The following is a 16345-nucleotide window of genomic DNA, read 5'->3' on the forward strand; positions in this document are numbered from 1 at the left end:
ACTATTGGCACCTTACTCGACTTGAGCTCGAGCTCAATCGAGCTCAATAATTAAAAATCAAACTCGACTTAGTAAAATGGTAAAAAAACTCGAACTCAACTCAATATGGCTCGAGTAAAAAATGAGTCATATCGAACTCGAGTATTCGATGCTGCTTTCAAGCATAGATGCCCGATCAGACCCCATTTTTGAGCATTCAAGCTCGAAACCTGGAGAATGAAATTGAATTATATTTACTTTAAAGAATTCTATTAAGTATGCAAATCATCGTGTAAATTATTTCAAAGCATAAATCCTTAGTGGTAATTTCATATTTTAAAAAATATATTATTTAAATTAAAAAGTACTCAACGAGTAGCTCGTCGAACTCGAGTACTATATATTCAGACTTGACTCGAAATTTGATTTGCATCCCTGCTCGAGCTACTCGACCTCGGGTTCGAACTCGATTTACTTGCGAGCAGCTTGGCTCGCAATCAGCCCTAATTGTGTGTATTCACATGTTAAGTAAAGTATAACCACCTCCCACTTATTAAAACAAGTATAAAAAAGAGTAAAGCTAATTTGGATATGTTAATGAATGTCTACTAAACATCCATTAGAAAAATCCAAAAAAAAAAAAAGAGAAATGAACAAAATTTATTCTGAACAATTCAAGTGCATGGTTATGCTCCAAGAACTGATGTTTAACAGATATCATACCATAAACAGAATTATTCACAGACGACAAATTACCATAAATTAGTGGGCGACAATAAGAGTCATATCATACCATAAATTATTCACAGACGACAAATTACACCAATCATATGAAAATGACATGAATAGAATCTCGTTCTAGCTCAAAGATGTATAAAGTCTAAGTAAATTGATCGTGACAACTGGAATTTTTATTGAAGTACATAATGACCGAATGCAATACAATCTACGTGGCGAGTGCTCGAGATACACATCACGAAGTTGGAGAATTCAATACAGTGTACACATTGGGAGAATCAAATCCTAATTGTATGATTCTGTCACTTTCATTTCTGCTCCATACAAATGAAGGAGAAATATAATCATTAATTAGTCAATAGGCCTATAATCAAGTGAATGCTCAGGTACTCTCCTACCATTAATAAATAGGAAAATTTGCCAAATTGGTCCCTAACATTGTCAAAAAAACCTTTTTAGTCCCTAATATTTAATATCAGCCAGAATTATCTCTAACATTTAAATTATGATCCATTTTTGTCCTAATACTCGTATTTGCTCATTTCTCTGATTGAAAATAGCATGTCTCTCTCACGTGGGCATATTTTCAAGAGCAAAACTGGAAAACAGACTTCATTTCCAGTTGAGTAAACCTATCTTTCTTTTATATTTTCCCATTTATGTCCTAATTGCCTCTGAAAGAACGAGCTTGAAGAGCAAAAACGCAATTGGAATTGGATGGCTATGTAATGGAGAAAGAATAGCAAGAAAATGTGAAGAAGAAACTAACATATTGAAGAGTAAAATATATTCGAACAACGAGCAATGTCTTTATGGAAAGGAGCCCATCATTATGATTTCTTGGAAACCTACAAATTCGGGGAGAAGATTCTATGGTTGTCCAAATATGAAGTAAGCTTTCTAAACATTTCAGGTTAGTTTGGGTTTGGGGTGTGGGGTTAAAATTTGGTCTTGATATATGATGTTCTCTGTGTATTTTAGGTAACTCGTGCTTGTGGCTACTTCAAGTGATATGACCCGCCAATGTGTAGTAGATCTGTGTCAATAATATCTTGTCTATTAAGAACAATTAACTGGCTAGAAGATGATCAAGAATGGAGAATCCGAAGAGAGAAACCGCTTTGGATTGGTTTGGTTGCCTCTTGGATGTGCACTTTGCTGCTGTTAATGAGCTAGAGTTGAATTAAATTTGGAAGATAGTTGTTAGTGGGTCTAATATGTTAATAAGTTGTTAATGAAGTGTATTTTCCTATTTTGCCCTTAAAAATATGTCCACATGAGAGAGACATACTATTTTCAGTCAGAGAAATGAGCAAATACGAGCATTATGACTAAAATGGATTCTAATTTAAATGTTACGAACAATTCTGGCTGATTTTAAATGTTAGGAACTAAAAAAGTTTTTTTGGCAAATGTTAGGGACCAATTTGACAAATTTCCCTAATAAATATTCAAACTCAGTAACAGGCTTGAAATAGTGATCAAATGCACTTTCATAGTGAGAATATCAAACGCTTGGCATGCATTAGTATAATCAGCAAAAGGGACATAGAATGCAGAAGTTAGCAAAGGAATCGGATGCATCAAAGAGAAACAGAGAGTGAAGGCAAGGTTGTTAATATTTGCGATGTATGATAATACTTCGACGACCATAAGATATATCTATATACTCCAAACATTCATGTGTATCACGAATGAACAATCTTGACAATGGTACTACATAATCAAAATCCTACAATCTCAATAGTCAATCAAAAAACTTGACGGATTAGCAATACAATGATCTTATTTTGAAACACTTAATTGACTTATATAGTTCTTATGTTCACTTTTTAAATCGAACGATATCACTTTACTCGAGCAATTTAAAAAGTGAGGAAAACAATTTTCCAAAAATTTGGTTTTCATGTCAATGATCTCTATATTTGTATTGTCGATTTGCATCTATCCAGAAAAGTTGTGCTTCCTGGTAAATAAGATTTTACCGCTTGTGAAAACTTAAATTAAAATCAGAAAAAACTCACAAGATCAAATTGATAGTTCCTTTCCCTGATAGATTGACCCATAAGACATACAAAATATGTGATATTTTGAACATGTCTGACTAATGTTGTTTATTTTTCAAAGTCTCTAATGACTTAAAAGAACATAATCAAGAAGTTAAAACATTTTTGACTAATATTCACAACAATTGTACAGGAGCATGAGTACCTTTTTTGGTTTTCAAAGAAAAAATTACCTATTTGATGTACCAATCAACCACCATAGTCCACCTCAAATTAAACCTTTCCATCGCAGCCAGAAATACAAAACATTTACGGTACGTTTGTTTCAGTGTAAAAATTTTTTCCCGAGGAAAATATTTTCAGTGAAAATCATTTTCATGGAAAAAAAATTTTTCCCCTTCATTTTGAGGTGTTTTGTGTACTTATGGAAGATGTTCCTCAAAGCCAAAACCCATGAGAATCTTCCCCTCAAAGATTCGTCAGTTTACTTCTGCCAATGACCAAACGTCATCCACACCTATATCGATTTACGAACCCAATCCAAATGCATCAAATTCCCAAAAATGTGACCATACTCCATGACCAGGAAATCCATAGCAACTCAAACCCATTACAGATCATACTAATTACCTAATCTCCATGTCAATAGAAATTGCATCAAGAATGAGATCCGTAGCATTGATAGAACCATCAATGATTTGTCCTTGTCGTTTGGGGCTGCAATGACTTTGTCTTTGTCGTTTGGGGCTGTTTTCAATTTTCACACAGCTCGCTGCAGTGGAAAACCAGGGTCGCTTTTAGAGTGGAAGGCAGCCAGAATATTAACAAGACAATTCAGCATCCCCATCTTTCTTTGTGTGTTTGCGGCCCAATTCAGATAAGGTAACCGGCATGGAGTGAACAGAAAATGCAAGGCCTTTGTGGTGGATGGAATCTGGAAATCCCCACTGATGAAGCCGCCAACTACAATTCTCCGAATAATAGCGGTAAATGAAAATTAAAAATTTCAAGATTCAGCAAGGGGTAAGAGCAGAGGGGTGAAATTGCGGAAGTCAAGTAAAGTCACCAACTACCAAATTTTTATCCAAAATTACTTGGATTGATATAATTAAACTTCAGTATTAGATAGACTTAAGTGATAATTAAAAAAAATATTATTTATAATGGATAAGTATCACCCTCTAGTTTGCAGAAAGAAGGAATACAAGATTGTCAAAATGGGCAATTGACTTAAAGGGATAATTTTTTTTTTTTTAAAAAGACAACTAATTTAGAATAAAAAAAGAGAAGAGAGACCTTTTTAAAATAAAAAAAAATCAGGATATACCTTAAGGGGATAAATTTTAGTTAACCAAAAAAAAATGTATCACCTCGAGATTTACCTTGTAACACTGTTAAACCTTGCAACATTAATTTATCTTAACCCTTACTATAATTGGATCATTTAATAATCAAAACTTGAGTAGGATAATACATTGAAGATGTAGTTCTAAAAGTTTAGTATAATGCATACCTAGTAAAACCCATACAAAAGCAATATCTTATGGTTTGGATGTATGAAAATTAGTGAATCAGTCTTTTCTCCGTTCAAATATTTTGGGTAAATTGAATGCCAACATATTCTCAACAAAATACAAAAGTTAACTAGAACCGAGATTGGTGTTTTAACCAAATTTCAATATCGATAAAATCTGACAAAAGATTCATATTAAATTTTGATTTGAATTCGATTCAACTTTGATTTGGTGACTATGAAATCAAATTGTTATTCTAATAAAACAATGAAATGGTTAACATACAAAGATAATATAAAGTAATGAAATGGTTAACAATGAAATAGCCAAATTTATTGTTCAATCAACTCACGTTTACTCATATTCATATTTTTCTTTTCAAATTTGAAATTATTCTCCAAGAATTTCATGCATTAGGCTGATTGCAAACATTTTTCATGATTACTTGACTGCCAATTTTTCAAATCTTGTCAATCTAACGTCCGTAACTTTTGTGACTCAGTTGCTTAAACACTAATTTGGTTCAATGTAAAAAATTCAATTCCACACTACACAAACCCCTCTCTCCCTAGAAAAATGATTATGATATCTATCTTAGTTTAGGATATGTGGATTATGTTTATGACAATTCATCTATGCCAATCGACCAACTTAATCAATTTCAATTCCAATTTAGAATTTGCAAAATAGAATTCTCGATTTCAATTTTAATTAAGACTATTTCAATTATGTATTTACTACTCTAAACTAAAGTTTACACTTGTAATGAGTACTTCCTTCTCGCCAATTATAGGTGCTGAACGATGGTAATCATACTAACCAACCAATGGATTAAAATGAAGAGGACGACATTGACATAAACAGGGATATCGAGTATCCCGCTTGGCCAAGGCATGCAATAGTATTTGATGTTTGTGTTTTAAATAATGTGTTGGGTCTCACTTTTTTACTTTATCGTCAAGTGCATTTGTTCGGATGTGTATGTTAATTTGAATACGAGATTATAATTGACATTTATCTAGATATCGTTGCTTGCTTGTTTCAATAGATTTGCTATCATTTGATAATCCATATCACAATAAAATCTTTAAATTTAACGCTTACTTTTAAGAGTAAATTTTGATTTTTACTATAATTTGGTTATCCTTAGCATTAGATACTGTTAATATTTAAAAAGCCTCAAATTTTGACACTACTTTACTAGTCAAATTTGTGATTTATAGTCTGTCATATCTAGTACAACTAGTTGCGGAGTTAAGACTTAAGTTGATAACCATCTAGTTATTTCAATAGTTGAAACGTTCAATCTTTGAAACATTTATATTATGTGATTTATGTTTATGATTATTTTATCTACAATCTCAATTCTAGTTTCTTGGAGTACGATGTTAATTATGTTTGTGATTACTCATCTATAAATTCAATATCGATTTGAAAGTCATCATGTTACATATAAGATTACTTATCTAATTTCTAAATTTAAATTAAAATCTACTAGGTCAATTATGTCACGATTCTAGTTTCTTGAAACACTATGTTAATTATGTTTCTAATAATTCGTCTATAATTTTGATTCTAGTTGTAAAGCCATCTATGCAATATATAAAGTTAGAGGGGTCGCAGTTTGTATAAACTTTTTTATGTCATTTTTTAAACTTTCTATTTTATCCTTAAAGAAAAACTAATTTTTGCTTTGACTACTTAATCAAATTTTGCCAGTATAACTACTTGTAACTACTCTAAATATTGTAAGTACTAAATTACAATAACCTTATAAACCAAAATTCTTTAATAAATTTATAATAAATGTAATTATGTAACAAATAAATTTTATATAAAATTAATTTCATCTAATTCCTTATACTATATAAAAATGAGTTGTGGTCAAAGGGGAGTTTGAATTTCAACCACATGGATAGGAATTTTTTTTGGGAATGGGGAGTGTTGTGTAGTTTTCTTAAACTTTTGATATATCGAAATGCTCTTATTTTGGTACATTTAAAGTTTTGATTTATGGAGACATCTGGATATTTTTGAAATATGGAATTATTTTGCAACTATTTTTACATCCTTATAGTATATAAAAATGAGTTGTGGTCAAGGGAGGTTTGACTTTTAACCGCATGGATAGAGGTTTTTTTGGAAACGTAGAATATTGTGTAGTTTTTTCAAAACTTTTGGTACAACTGAGGGCAACATATGTTTAGGTATATTTACCGAAATACACTCATTTTGGTACATTTAAACCTTTGATTTATGGAGACATTTGAGTATTTCTGAAATATGAAATTATTTTGTAGCCATTTTTTGCATCGAGTACAACTCAATAAGTTTATGTGCTAGTATAATTACTGAAATGGTGTTATAAACACATTTAATTGAAGGGTGATTTTTGTTGTGCAATTAACACAAAGACATGTTAACACGTTGTCATAACTAACCGTTAGAAGGTATTACCTTGTCTGAAACAACTTATGTCTCTTTTTGGACGATTTTCAACTGATATCTATGGAGTCTTTTGAAAATGATAAAATTGTAAAAGAATTGATAAAACAATGTGTCCAAGTGTGTGCTGCAATTAGAATGTATTATTATTAATTTTATCATATTTAATGACTATTTATTTTCAAAATATACTATTATTTATTTAATGAAAAATCCTCTTTAATCACATGTATCAAATACCCGCGCAATAGTCCCCCTAATATTTATGTATATAATTATTCATCAACGTCAACTAACACTTAAACCGTCGTAACTCTTTTGTCAAGTAAGCATTTATAATTAGGATTGGAGTGCACTTCGTTTGTACGTATCCCAAGGATTATTGCATTTGACCAATATTTCCAACTCTTCCCGCTCTTTGCAACTTGCTTCCCGCGAATTAAGCACGGGGAACTATGCCCTAATTAATGACAATTTTTGGGTGCATGCCAGTGCCCATAAGTTGTTGAGAAGCATACATATTTATTATTTTCTGAATAGCTTTTCTTTACCCTGCCCCACAGTGATGTCTTGTCCAAAATTCTTTTGCTCTTCCCACCATGCATATGTGAGTCGGTGCTGAGCTTGCATGGGGCCGTACTACAATAATGCAGTAAAAACTAGTATTGGTCCTAAGGCTGTCGCTGTGTGATGGGATTAGTTGATAAAAAATTATTATTTATTTACATTATAAACATATTTTTAATATATTTTTTATTTTTTAATCACATTTTCAAATAATATTTCAACTAATCTCTTATCCAAGCACATAAATAGTATTCATCCTCCGAGGAGTTTGTCTAACAAAGAGGTTAGCTTGCGAAAAAGAATTTACACTCTTAAACAAAATTTATGTAATACCCTATGTTAATTAGACCGTTTCCTTTTTACCAAAATGTTGTTCTCAATTATAGGGCCTGTTTGGAACCTGAATTTTTTGAGAGTTTGTCTAAAACTTTACTGTAGTGCACTGTAGAAGTTTTTGAAAAAATTTTGTAGAAGTTTTTGAAAGGTGAAAAATTTTTTTGTAGAAGTTTTTGTAAGGTAAAAATTTTTGTAGATATTTTTGTAAGGTGAAATTTTTTTCCCTTTTCTTTTTTTCTTTCTCTTTCTTTTTCTTTCTTTCCTTTTTCTTTTTTTTCCTCTCTTTCTTCTTCCTTCCCCCTCCCGCCACCCCTCTCCTCCCTTTCCCCTTCTCCTCTCCTCTGCACGCCAACCCCTCTCCCCGCTGCCCATTCCCTCGCTGCTCCGCCACCCCCTCCCCCTCTTCCCCCTCCCCTCTGCACGCCACCCCTTCCCCCGCTGCCCCGCCTTCCCCTCCCCTCTGCACGCAACCCCTTCCCCCGCTGTCCCGCCACCTCCTCTGCCCTGCCACCCCCTCCCCCACTGCCCCTTCCCCCCTCTCCCCTCTCCCTCCCCTTGTTTCTTGGAGCGCCAACCACCACCTCCGGCGCCTCTTCGACCAGAAACGCAGGTGCACCAGAGCGCCAGCGCCGCCGACCTCCTCCGCACGCGCATCAGCCAGCCCAGCTCCTGGTCGCCTTCTCCACCGCGCACTCCAGTCGTATGTGCGTGCAGTCGTTCGACCTCCATGCCCTTGATTGGCTCTGTTCTTTTTTTTTTTTTGCTTTTCTCCTCTCCCCCCCTCTGAGACTGAGACACCTCCTCCTCCTCCCCATATTCCACTTCCACTTCTAATTCCAGTTCCTCCCGCCGCTGCAATTCCTTCCATGCCCGCCATGGAAATAACGGATCCCCCCAACCCTAACTCCACTTTGGGTGATTTGTAAAAAAAAAAAAAAACAATAAATAAAGAGAGACATTCGGCCCAATCCCGGCATAAACGATAGTGTTACTCCTCTTTCTGTAGTGGAGAGGGGGTGAGGGTGAGGGACAGAAAAAAATTTTTTTGAGGTGACCGGCGCTGGTACAGGTGGTGGAGATGGTGGCTGGCATGGTAGGTTGGATGAGGGAAGAAAAAGAAGAAAATTTTTGGAAAATTTTTTGTTTATTAGATTTTTGAAATGTGTAGAGAAAAAACTTTAAGAAGTTTTTTGGGGTTCCTGTAACAAGAGTTGTTAAAAAATTAGTAGGTAAAAAACTTGATCAAAAAACCCACTTCCAAACAGGCCCATAGTTTTCAAAAGAAACCGCACAAGATTATAAATTAATTGTGAGAAGTTTTTTTTTTTATTATTTAATGTAAGTGAAAGGTTTTGACTGTATCACCCAATCCAATCCTCCCATGAGAAGTTGTGCCTCAAAACCTTAACAAACTTTTGAGTTCAATCTAATTTTTGAAACTTAGGATCGTTGCTGGCATATATAATTAACCCCATATAACTATGCGTTGCATGTCCTTCAAATGCAGTCACAAAAACCTTCTGAGGACAATGGTAATGCTTTTTGGAGTAGTCTGATAGGAAAATACTTGAGCAATAATTATGCTACTCAACACCTGGAATTTTGTAAGGCAAAAAAACAAAAGTTATTTCATTTATTCAAGACCCGAGGTTAAAAATGTTATTCAAAATTTTGGCAAAAACATCTGTGTTGCTCATATGGAAAACAATTGTTTACATCTGAATTAACAGGAGCAAAGCCAGGGTCAAGTTTATTTATAAGATACGCATGTATAGAGATTCACCCTTAAAGTAATATATAAACAAACCCATAATCTCCTACTGCACTGATCGACTCAAAGTCAAAGGTAATGTACCATTTTTTTTTGGTTGTCAATCATCACTTATTTACCTCACAACTCTTTGAACTCAAGACTGCTGCCAGCCTCACCTCCCTTGGCCACTGTAGGTTTGTTTCCTGCGTCCATTTTTTCAAGACCCACTGCCTTTTCATCGTTCTTAGGGGTTAAGGGTTGGGTAGTTAAATTTTCGAGTTTGCCTCAAGAGTTGCCGGCTTTCGAAGTTAAATTGAAATTAGATTTAATTAAATAATTTCTTATTTCTGTAAAAAAAAAAAAGAAAAAAGAGTAGTAGAATATATTTTTCCGCTTGTATACAGCTTATTATTATTATGGAGTAGTACTCTGCATTTTTAATTTCTCTCTGGTGGAATTATTATGTTCCGCGTGGTGTGGGGTGCATCGATTGGCCCAAGTACTTGCTGCATGTGTTGCCTTTTGGACGGACTCCGGATCTTTTCTTTGCTGTTTCCATCAGAGTTGGTCTGAAGCGCTACAGCCGAGCATTCCATCAGAGTTGCTGCCCTCTCAGCAGCCAGCACCTCGAGGCTTTCTTTCCAGCTACGTGGTATAGCTCAGTAAAACTGGGGCGCAATCTCAAACCATGAACTGAACTTAACAATTTAAAATCTGTTTTGATCTTAGACATTAATCAAGTTGAAATGCTGCTAGTTTCACCCATCAGTATGGCGCTTATCTCAAGTACAAAGATTGGGGATTCACCGACAACTTGAAGTTGAAGGGGAATTACACTACATATTTTTGTCCTTATTTTGCTTCTATAGAGTAGCGACTGTGACCACACGCGCATCGCTGTCGGTAGACGCTACCATGCGCCGCTGTGTGTGGACCAAAAATTTATTGATATCATTTCCCATTTGTAGATGCTTCAGCAGCTAAAATAAGCAACCGCAGCTAATTAGGTAGCAATATTGTCATACTCGTTTGAATAAAAAACAAAAAAGAAAGTTTGGACTTCTTAATTTGTTTTGCGATGGGGGAATTTGGCCCGTGATCTTGCTTGGATAGCAATTTTTCAAATAAAAATTATTGTTATGTTTTTCGTGAACATATTTTTCAATCACCCTTTTATTTTATATATATCAAATTACAAAAATCTAGAAAAATGCTATTCAAACAAGATCAAAGTTTAAGAGAAATAGGACGAACCATGCAAAAAAAAGCCATAAAATAGATAGATATTATGTTTTGACTATTATGGCCCTAACCCGTTAATCAGTGATGTATTCATATACCCATCCAAGTGGAAGAATTCATTTTACGTCAAAATAACTTACATAATAATTATGCTTGTTAAGAGTCAATTCACTTCTACTGTCATAGATGGTAAACAAGTTATATTCCACCCCAAAAAATTCTACAAGCATGCTACCCAAAATTTTATTCTCCTATTTCTTATTTCTTATTTTTCTTTGCAATTTCCTACTTTTATCTTGCATTTGTAATTGCCTATATAAACTAAGGGTTTGGCTTCAATTACCACACATATTTTAAAGATTATATCCAATTCGTTGTCGCCAACCATTACTTCTCTAGTTGTCACCGAACCTTGATTAATGAGTTGAAAGCCTTCTGTAATTCATCCAATTGCAGCTACTCGTTAAAGAACTCATACACAATTGAAATTCCGTGTGCAACTAGTAAAGAGCACCATAATCCATTCCACTCTAGATAAGAATTTTAAGATGAGTACATTGTAAATATTTAATATCACAACTGATGTAATCGAGAAATTTTCAGCTCTCGGTAAATGGTTTTTCCTATGTAGTGCCCTAAGAGCACAAAATAAGTACACAAAAAAAGGTGATTCTGCTATTGTAGTGTCAGAATTATCACCCACCCCTTAATTACAATACTTTCATAGAGAAAATATACCCTTTTGCAATAAATAAAAAAGAACAAAAATCAGGTCCATTTTTTTACAATGTGCCCTGAAGGCGCCAATTTTTTAGATGAAAGACTTAGTTCCCAACTCAGGAATACTCAATTCAATGACATAAACTACAAATCATGTCCCCTCGCTTCAAGTTTGGAGATTTTACTTGTGGAGAAAAGCAACAACAATTTTGAATTTCTCTCCGGTATTGAATTTTTGTGTCTAATTTATACAGTCCCATGAGTTGTACTAGCCTGTCTAGCCTAAGAAAATGACTAAATATGTGGCAATGGTCTAGCTATGAGCTACCAAATTACAATCTTTACCGGTTAAATGCTAAATTGAAATTAGCAATAGAAGTTGAACTACAAAATTGGATTAGACGTTAAATTATTTTTAGGTTCAAGCAAATTAATTTTTAGAAATTTCTTGAAGTAAATATCATCAAGTTTGTTTAGTAAAAGAAAAAAAAAAAGGAATCTTTAGCTCAAAAAAAAAAAAAGAATGTCAGAAAAAATAACTTAGTGATTTTCAGGCATGTTCATTTGCCAAGCCCGATAGGATTTTGTCTTTCATCATTGGCTTAATAACCTCAATCCAGTCTTTTTTTTTTTTTTTTGTCGAACACGATAGATTCTAATATACACCTACTCCTACTCTATACTAGGAAGAAGGAGGTGATACAAAGAGGCCAAGGAGGGAATCCGAGCAGATTGAACTACCACCAGTCCAAATAAGTACAAGCAAAACTTTTCAGGAAATTCTGAATTGTTTAGAATGCAAACCAAGAGATTCGCTCTCTTGACCTACATTCAAATAGAGGTTTAAAAGTCTTTTGATGATCAACTACTCTCGGGGTAGTTGGTTAACCTCAACCCAATCTCATTGGTTCATACAACTTTTTTTTAGTACGAATCCAAAACTTTCATACTTGGACATTACGTCTAACTTTCATCGTTTACTAGTTTTTTAGGCCTCGCGCTACGCGCGAGGTTGCCCTAACTTGTGTTAATTTAATTTAATTTTATGGAGTAGGTTAAACGATGATAATTGGTAATATGATTGCATTTGATAATTAGAAAGTCATTTTGTATAGAAGGTATAGATGTATCAGTGTATGTATATATCAACCGTTATATGTAGTTGTTTTTAAACTGGTTTTTTTTCCCCTGGTTGAAATATTTATTTTAAGTTAAACGTTCCTTTGTTGGAACAGAAGGGAAATCGTAGTGAAGAACAAATTCAGTTTATCATGAAAATTCTTGCTTCTCAAGGTAAAACAAAGCAAGAAAGCTAAAGTGGGAAAACAAAAATGTTGGGCTTGAATATAAAGTATGGAGTAGAGGTGTTGAAATGGATGACTTGGGTGGGTTTGGGTTGGATAAAATGGGTAATGGGTATAAGTGAATTAACTCATTTATACCCATTTAATTAGATAGGTATAAATGGGTAAGTCAAAAAATGAATTGGGTAACTCAATTACCCATTTACAACTTATTTATTTTAACTTTTGGTAAACTCATTTAAATTTATTTTTGCAAAACAAGTTATCAATTTATACCACTCTTTGTACCCATTATTGGTTTTAAATATTTATTTATAATGTTCAATAAATTTAATTATCAATTTTTTTTCATTTATACTCTATGTTACAAAATTATCTATTATTTAATAATTGAATAATAAGAATATAAAAATTTGAACTAAGTACTATAAAAATTAATATAAAAATTTAATTCAAAAATTTTGAACTTATACCATCTATTCATGGACCGGTATAGGTAAATTTAATTAGGTGGGTTGATTTGTCACCTCTAGTATCGAGCCATTATAACAATTGGTTTGAGTTTTATTAATATTGTCAACAAAATGGCTACGAAAAATGAGTACGAATTTGGGTTGGATAAAATGGGTAATGGGTATAAGTAAATTAACTCATTTATACCCATTTAATTAGATAGATATAAATGGGTACACAATTCATTTTTTGACTTACCCATTTATATCTATCTAATTAAATGGGTATAAATGAATTAATTTACTTATACCTATTACCCATTTTATCCAACCCAAATTCGTACTCATTTTTCGTAGCCATTTTGTTGACAATATTAATAAAACTCAAACCAATTGTTATAATGGCTCGATACTAGAGGTGACAAATCAACCCACCTAATTAAATTTACCTATACCAGTCCATGAATACAGAAGAACCGAGCAACAATCAAGTATACTCAATGCAAATCCTAAAGCCACCAATATGTTGACACTTCTTTTGTTGAAGAAAAGAAGCAGTTCTTTCTCTTGTCGCCCACACCACTGAATGACAAAAGCCAGAAAATTTTCAACAAAGCCAAAGCCATGCAGACAGCAGCAAAGCCACGCGGACAGACAGCATCGAAGTTCCAAAGTCTCTTGTCGCCCACACCACTGAATGACAAAAGCCACCACCACTGCATCACAACAGACCAAACTGCCCCTCAAGCTCACAGAAATCACGGTATAACCTGCCCATTTTCACTGTAGCAACTCTAACTCGCACCTTTAGTATAGTAAAGATTTGTTTTTGAAAACGGTCATTTTCAAGGTCACTGATAAGTCTAGCACATAAATGCACATATCAAACGCACACCAATCACAAATATCAAACAATGATAAGTCTCGCACATTGACACATATATCAAGCGCACATGACTTTTGACCAAAAAAAAGTTTGAAGTGATATTCAATCTCAAGAGGAGGTTGGTAGTCAAATTGGTTTGCTATTCTTTCCTTATTACTTACTATCTTGTGAATCTTAATTGTTTATCTCTTCTACTCTCAAGTATTCTTGCTTTCTCACTATTTGATTCATTGAGTGGTCACCTAGAAAAGAGTATAAATTTCATATTGAACAAAAAAGTATCTCATAACCTGATTAGATTTTAAATAACCTAATTCACCCCCTCTTAAGTTGTCTTTGATCCTTACATTACTGATTAAGTGAATGCTATTATCTGGATTAGTTATGGCTTAATTTTCTTATGTATGTGAAACCTACCCTCGTAGTGAATCAACTATACTTGTAATTATGTTATACCTACTCTCGTGGTTATGAAATTAACTACAAGCTCATTTTTTTTTTTATGAAATTACATGAAACAAGTCACTAAAGTTACATAGGTACACCTCTACTCTCGTGAGTGAATTTCCTAAGTTTATCACTTTCTTGAACTAGTGTTAAATTCCAATTTTTATTGCAAACTTAACACCTTTAGATTATCTTAATTAATGGTCGGTTAATCATGATTAAATAAGCAAAAGTGATAAATAACTTGCTCAAAATAACCAAGTAAACATCACTAGCAAGATATAGAAAATTCATCCATACTCTAGGCATAAACTTTAACTAAACATGAAAACAAAATCCAAAACTTACATATTAACCATATTTAAGAATCCAATACAAAGATAAAGAGTTGGAGAAGAGATAACCCTTGTCACATGAGTTTCAATCTCTCATTCTTCATCTTTATCTTCATTCTAATCTAGCCAATATATAAGTATGGATAAACTAGCCTAACTAACTATACTATACAGTAGCAATAGTTACTCAACATTATTCAATAGTATTGTGAACCATACTGTTTTATTGATAGCGAAACATCCAGCTCACAGCACATACATTTTTATAGTTATTACACGGAGAAAGAAACTCTTGACCTGATAACCTATAGGACCCAGGGTCAAGTTTATTTTTAAGATACTGATATACATATAGACATGCATATATATATATGTATGTATATATGTATAGATATATCAGTTATTAATGAAGAGCAAAACCAGGGCTGTCATCACGTATGTCTTGTTTAATGTAGAGGTTCACCCTAAAAGTAATATAATCTCCTATTGCGCTGACCGGCTCAAAGGGAGCATACCCTGTTGCATACCGGAATTGTTTGGTTCCTCCTAAAATTGCAAGTTCATTGACAGCCATAGACTGTATGAAAATTCCTTTCATTTCCACAGTGCTACCACTGTACTCTCCATTAGTGAACAGAAAAGTTAGCACAAGCTCTACGTTGGTGTTATCAAGGGATGCTACTGCAGCAATGCCTTGCGAACGGCCAACTAGTGCGGATTTGAACGAAATGCTTTGGGTCAATATATTATCAACGACAAAAATAGTTCCAAATTGGTTAACGCCCCAGGTTTCGTTGGGAAGACCTGCAACTGGGAAAATGCTCTGGCCATCTCCACTTCGAAATTCATGGGCGTAAATCATCAAATTTGTGAACACTTTCTTTGATTGTCCCAAGCTTGCTAGTAAAAGCAGGCTCAGAATTTGGAGGGATGCTATGGCTAAACTCTTTGCCATTGTTTTGCTAGAGAAACAAAGGAGGAGAAGAAAGAAGGAAACAAGACGGGGTGGTGTGAAGTATAAAGCTGATGAGCAGGACTATTTATAGGAGATTGTCCAAAAAAATCAAAAGAAATGAAAACTGTATGTCAGGTAACCGCTTTTCAATTTCAGTATTATTGTGCTGGATAGAACTCCAAACCTAGGCTGGTGGCCACCGCCTTAGTGGGTGGGGTGGGAGGCAAGGTTTCAAACCTTGCATCTCACAAAAAAATGTCATATCTAAGTGGTTTGTTTCTAAAAAATTCAAACGGGTGTGCTGTGCACCCGTCTGATCCGGTAGTGGTTCAGTCCCCTCCGAATTACCCCTGAATCTCCTTAAGTCCACCCCCTCCCCCTTAGTGTAGGATATAATAGGTTTATCATCCCCGAAAAAAAGTGCTGGATAGAACTCCATGTGCCATAATTGTACGGAGAGTGTAAAGTCCAAAAATTAATATGTGCACGTGACATGTAGTTGACAGATGAATTTGGGTTTTTTTTTCTCGAAGGAAAGGAAGATGGGTTTATGGGGTCAAGTATCTTCATTAAAAACTTGGTATGCGACTAAATATTGTCATTTATCAATGAAACCTTTTTAGTTTTATAACAATCAAGGTTGAACTCCAAAATTAGACGTCTTGT

General features: G+C 34.1%; 1 protein-coding gene across 1 annotated transcript; it reads right to left on the reverse strand.

The window, feature by feature from the left end:
- Nucleotides 1-13565: 13565 nt before the first annotated feature.
- On the reverse strand, nt 13566-15679 carry LOC140007311 (dirigent protein 2-like). The gene is made up of 2 exons (XM_072050039.1): nt 15221-15679; nt 13566-13772 (listed from the first exon to the last, which is right to left on the reverse strand). Exons 1-2 carry the CDS (start codon nt 15677-15679, stop codon nt 13566-13568), a joined length of 666 nt encoding a protein of 221 aa, XP_071906140.1.
- Nucleotides 15680-16345: the final 666 nt, after the last annotated feature.

The sequence above is a fragment of the Coffea arabica genome, chromosome 5c, assembly GCF_036785885.1.
Source record: "Coffea arabica cultivar ET-39 chromosome 5c, Coffea Arabica ET-39 HiFi, whole genome shotgun sequence".
Classification (NCBI taxonomy): domain Eukaryota; kingdom Viridiplantae; phylum Streptophyta; class Magnoliopsida; order Gentianales; family Rubiaceae; genus Coffea; species Coffea arabica.

Excerpts from the sequence above, each read along its gene's own strand:
- LOC140007311 (XM_072050039.1), bottom strand. The coding sequence starts at position 15,679 with ATGGCAAAGAGTTTAGCCATAGCATCCCTCCAAATTCTGAGCCTGCTT. Across the intron at positions 13,773-15,220 it reads GGTATGCTCCCTTTGAGCCG|TGGTGGTGGCTTTTGTCATT; the intron begins GTCAGCGCAATA and ends GTTGTGATGCAG.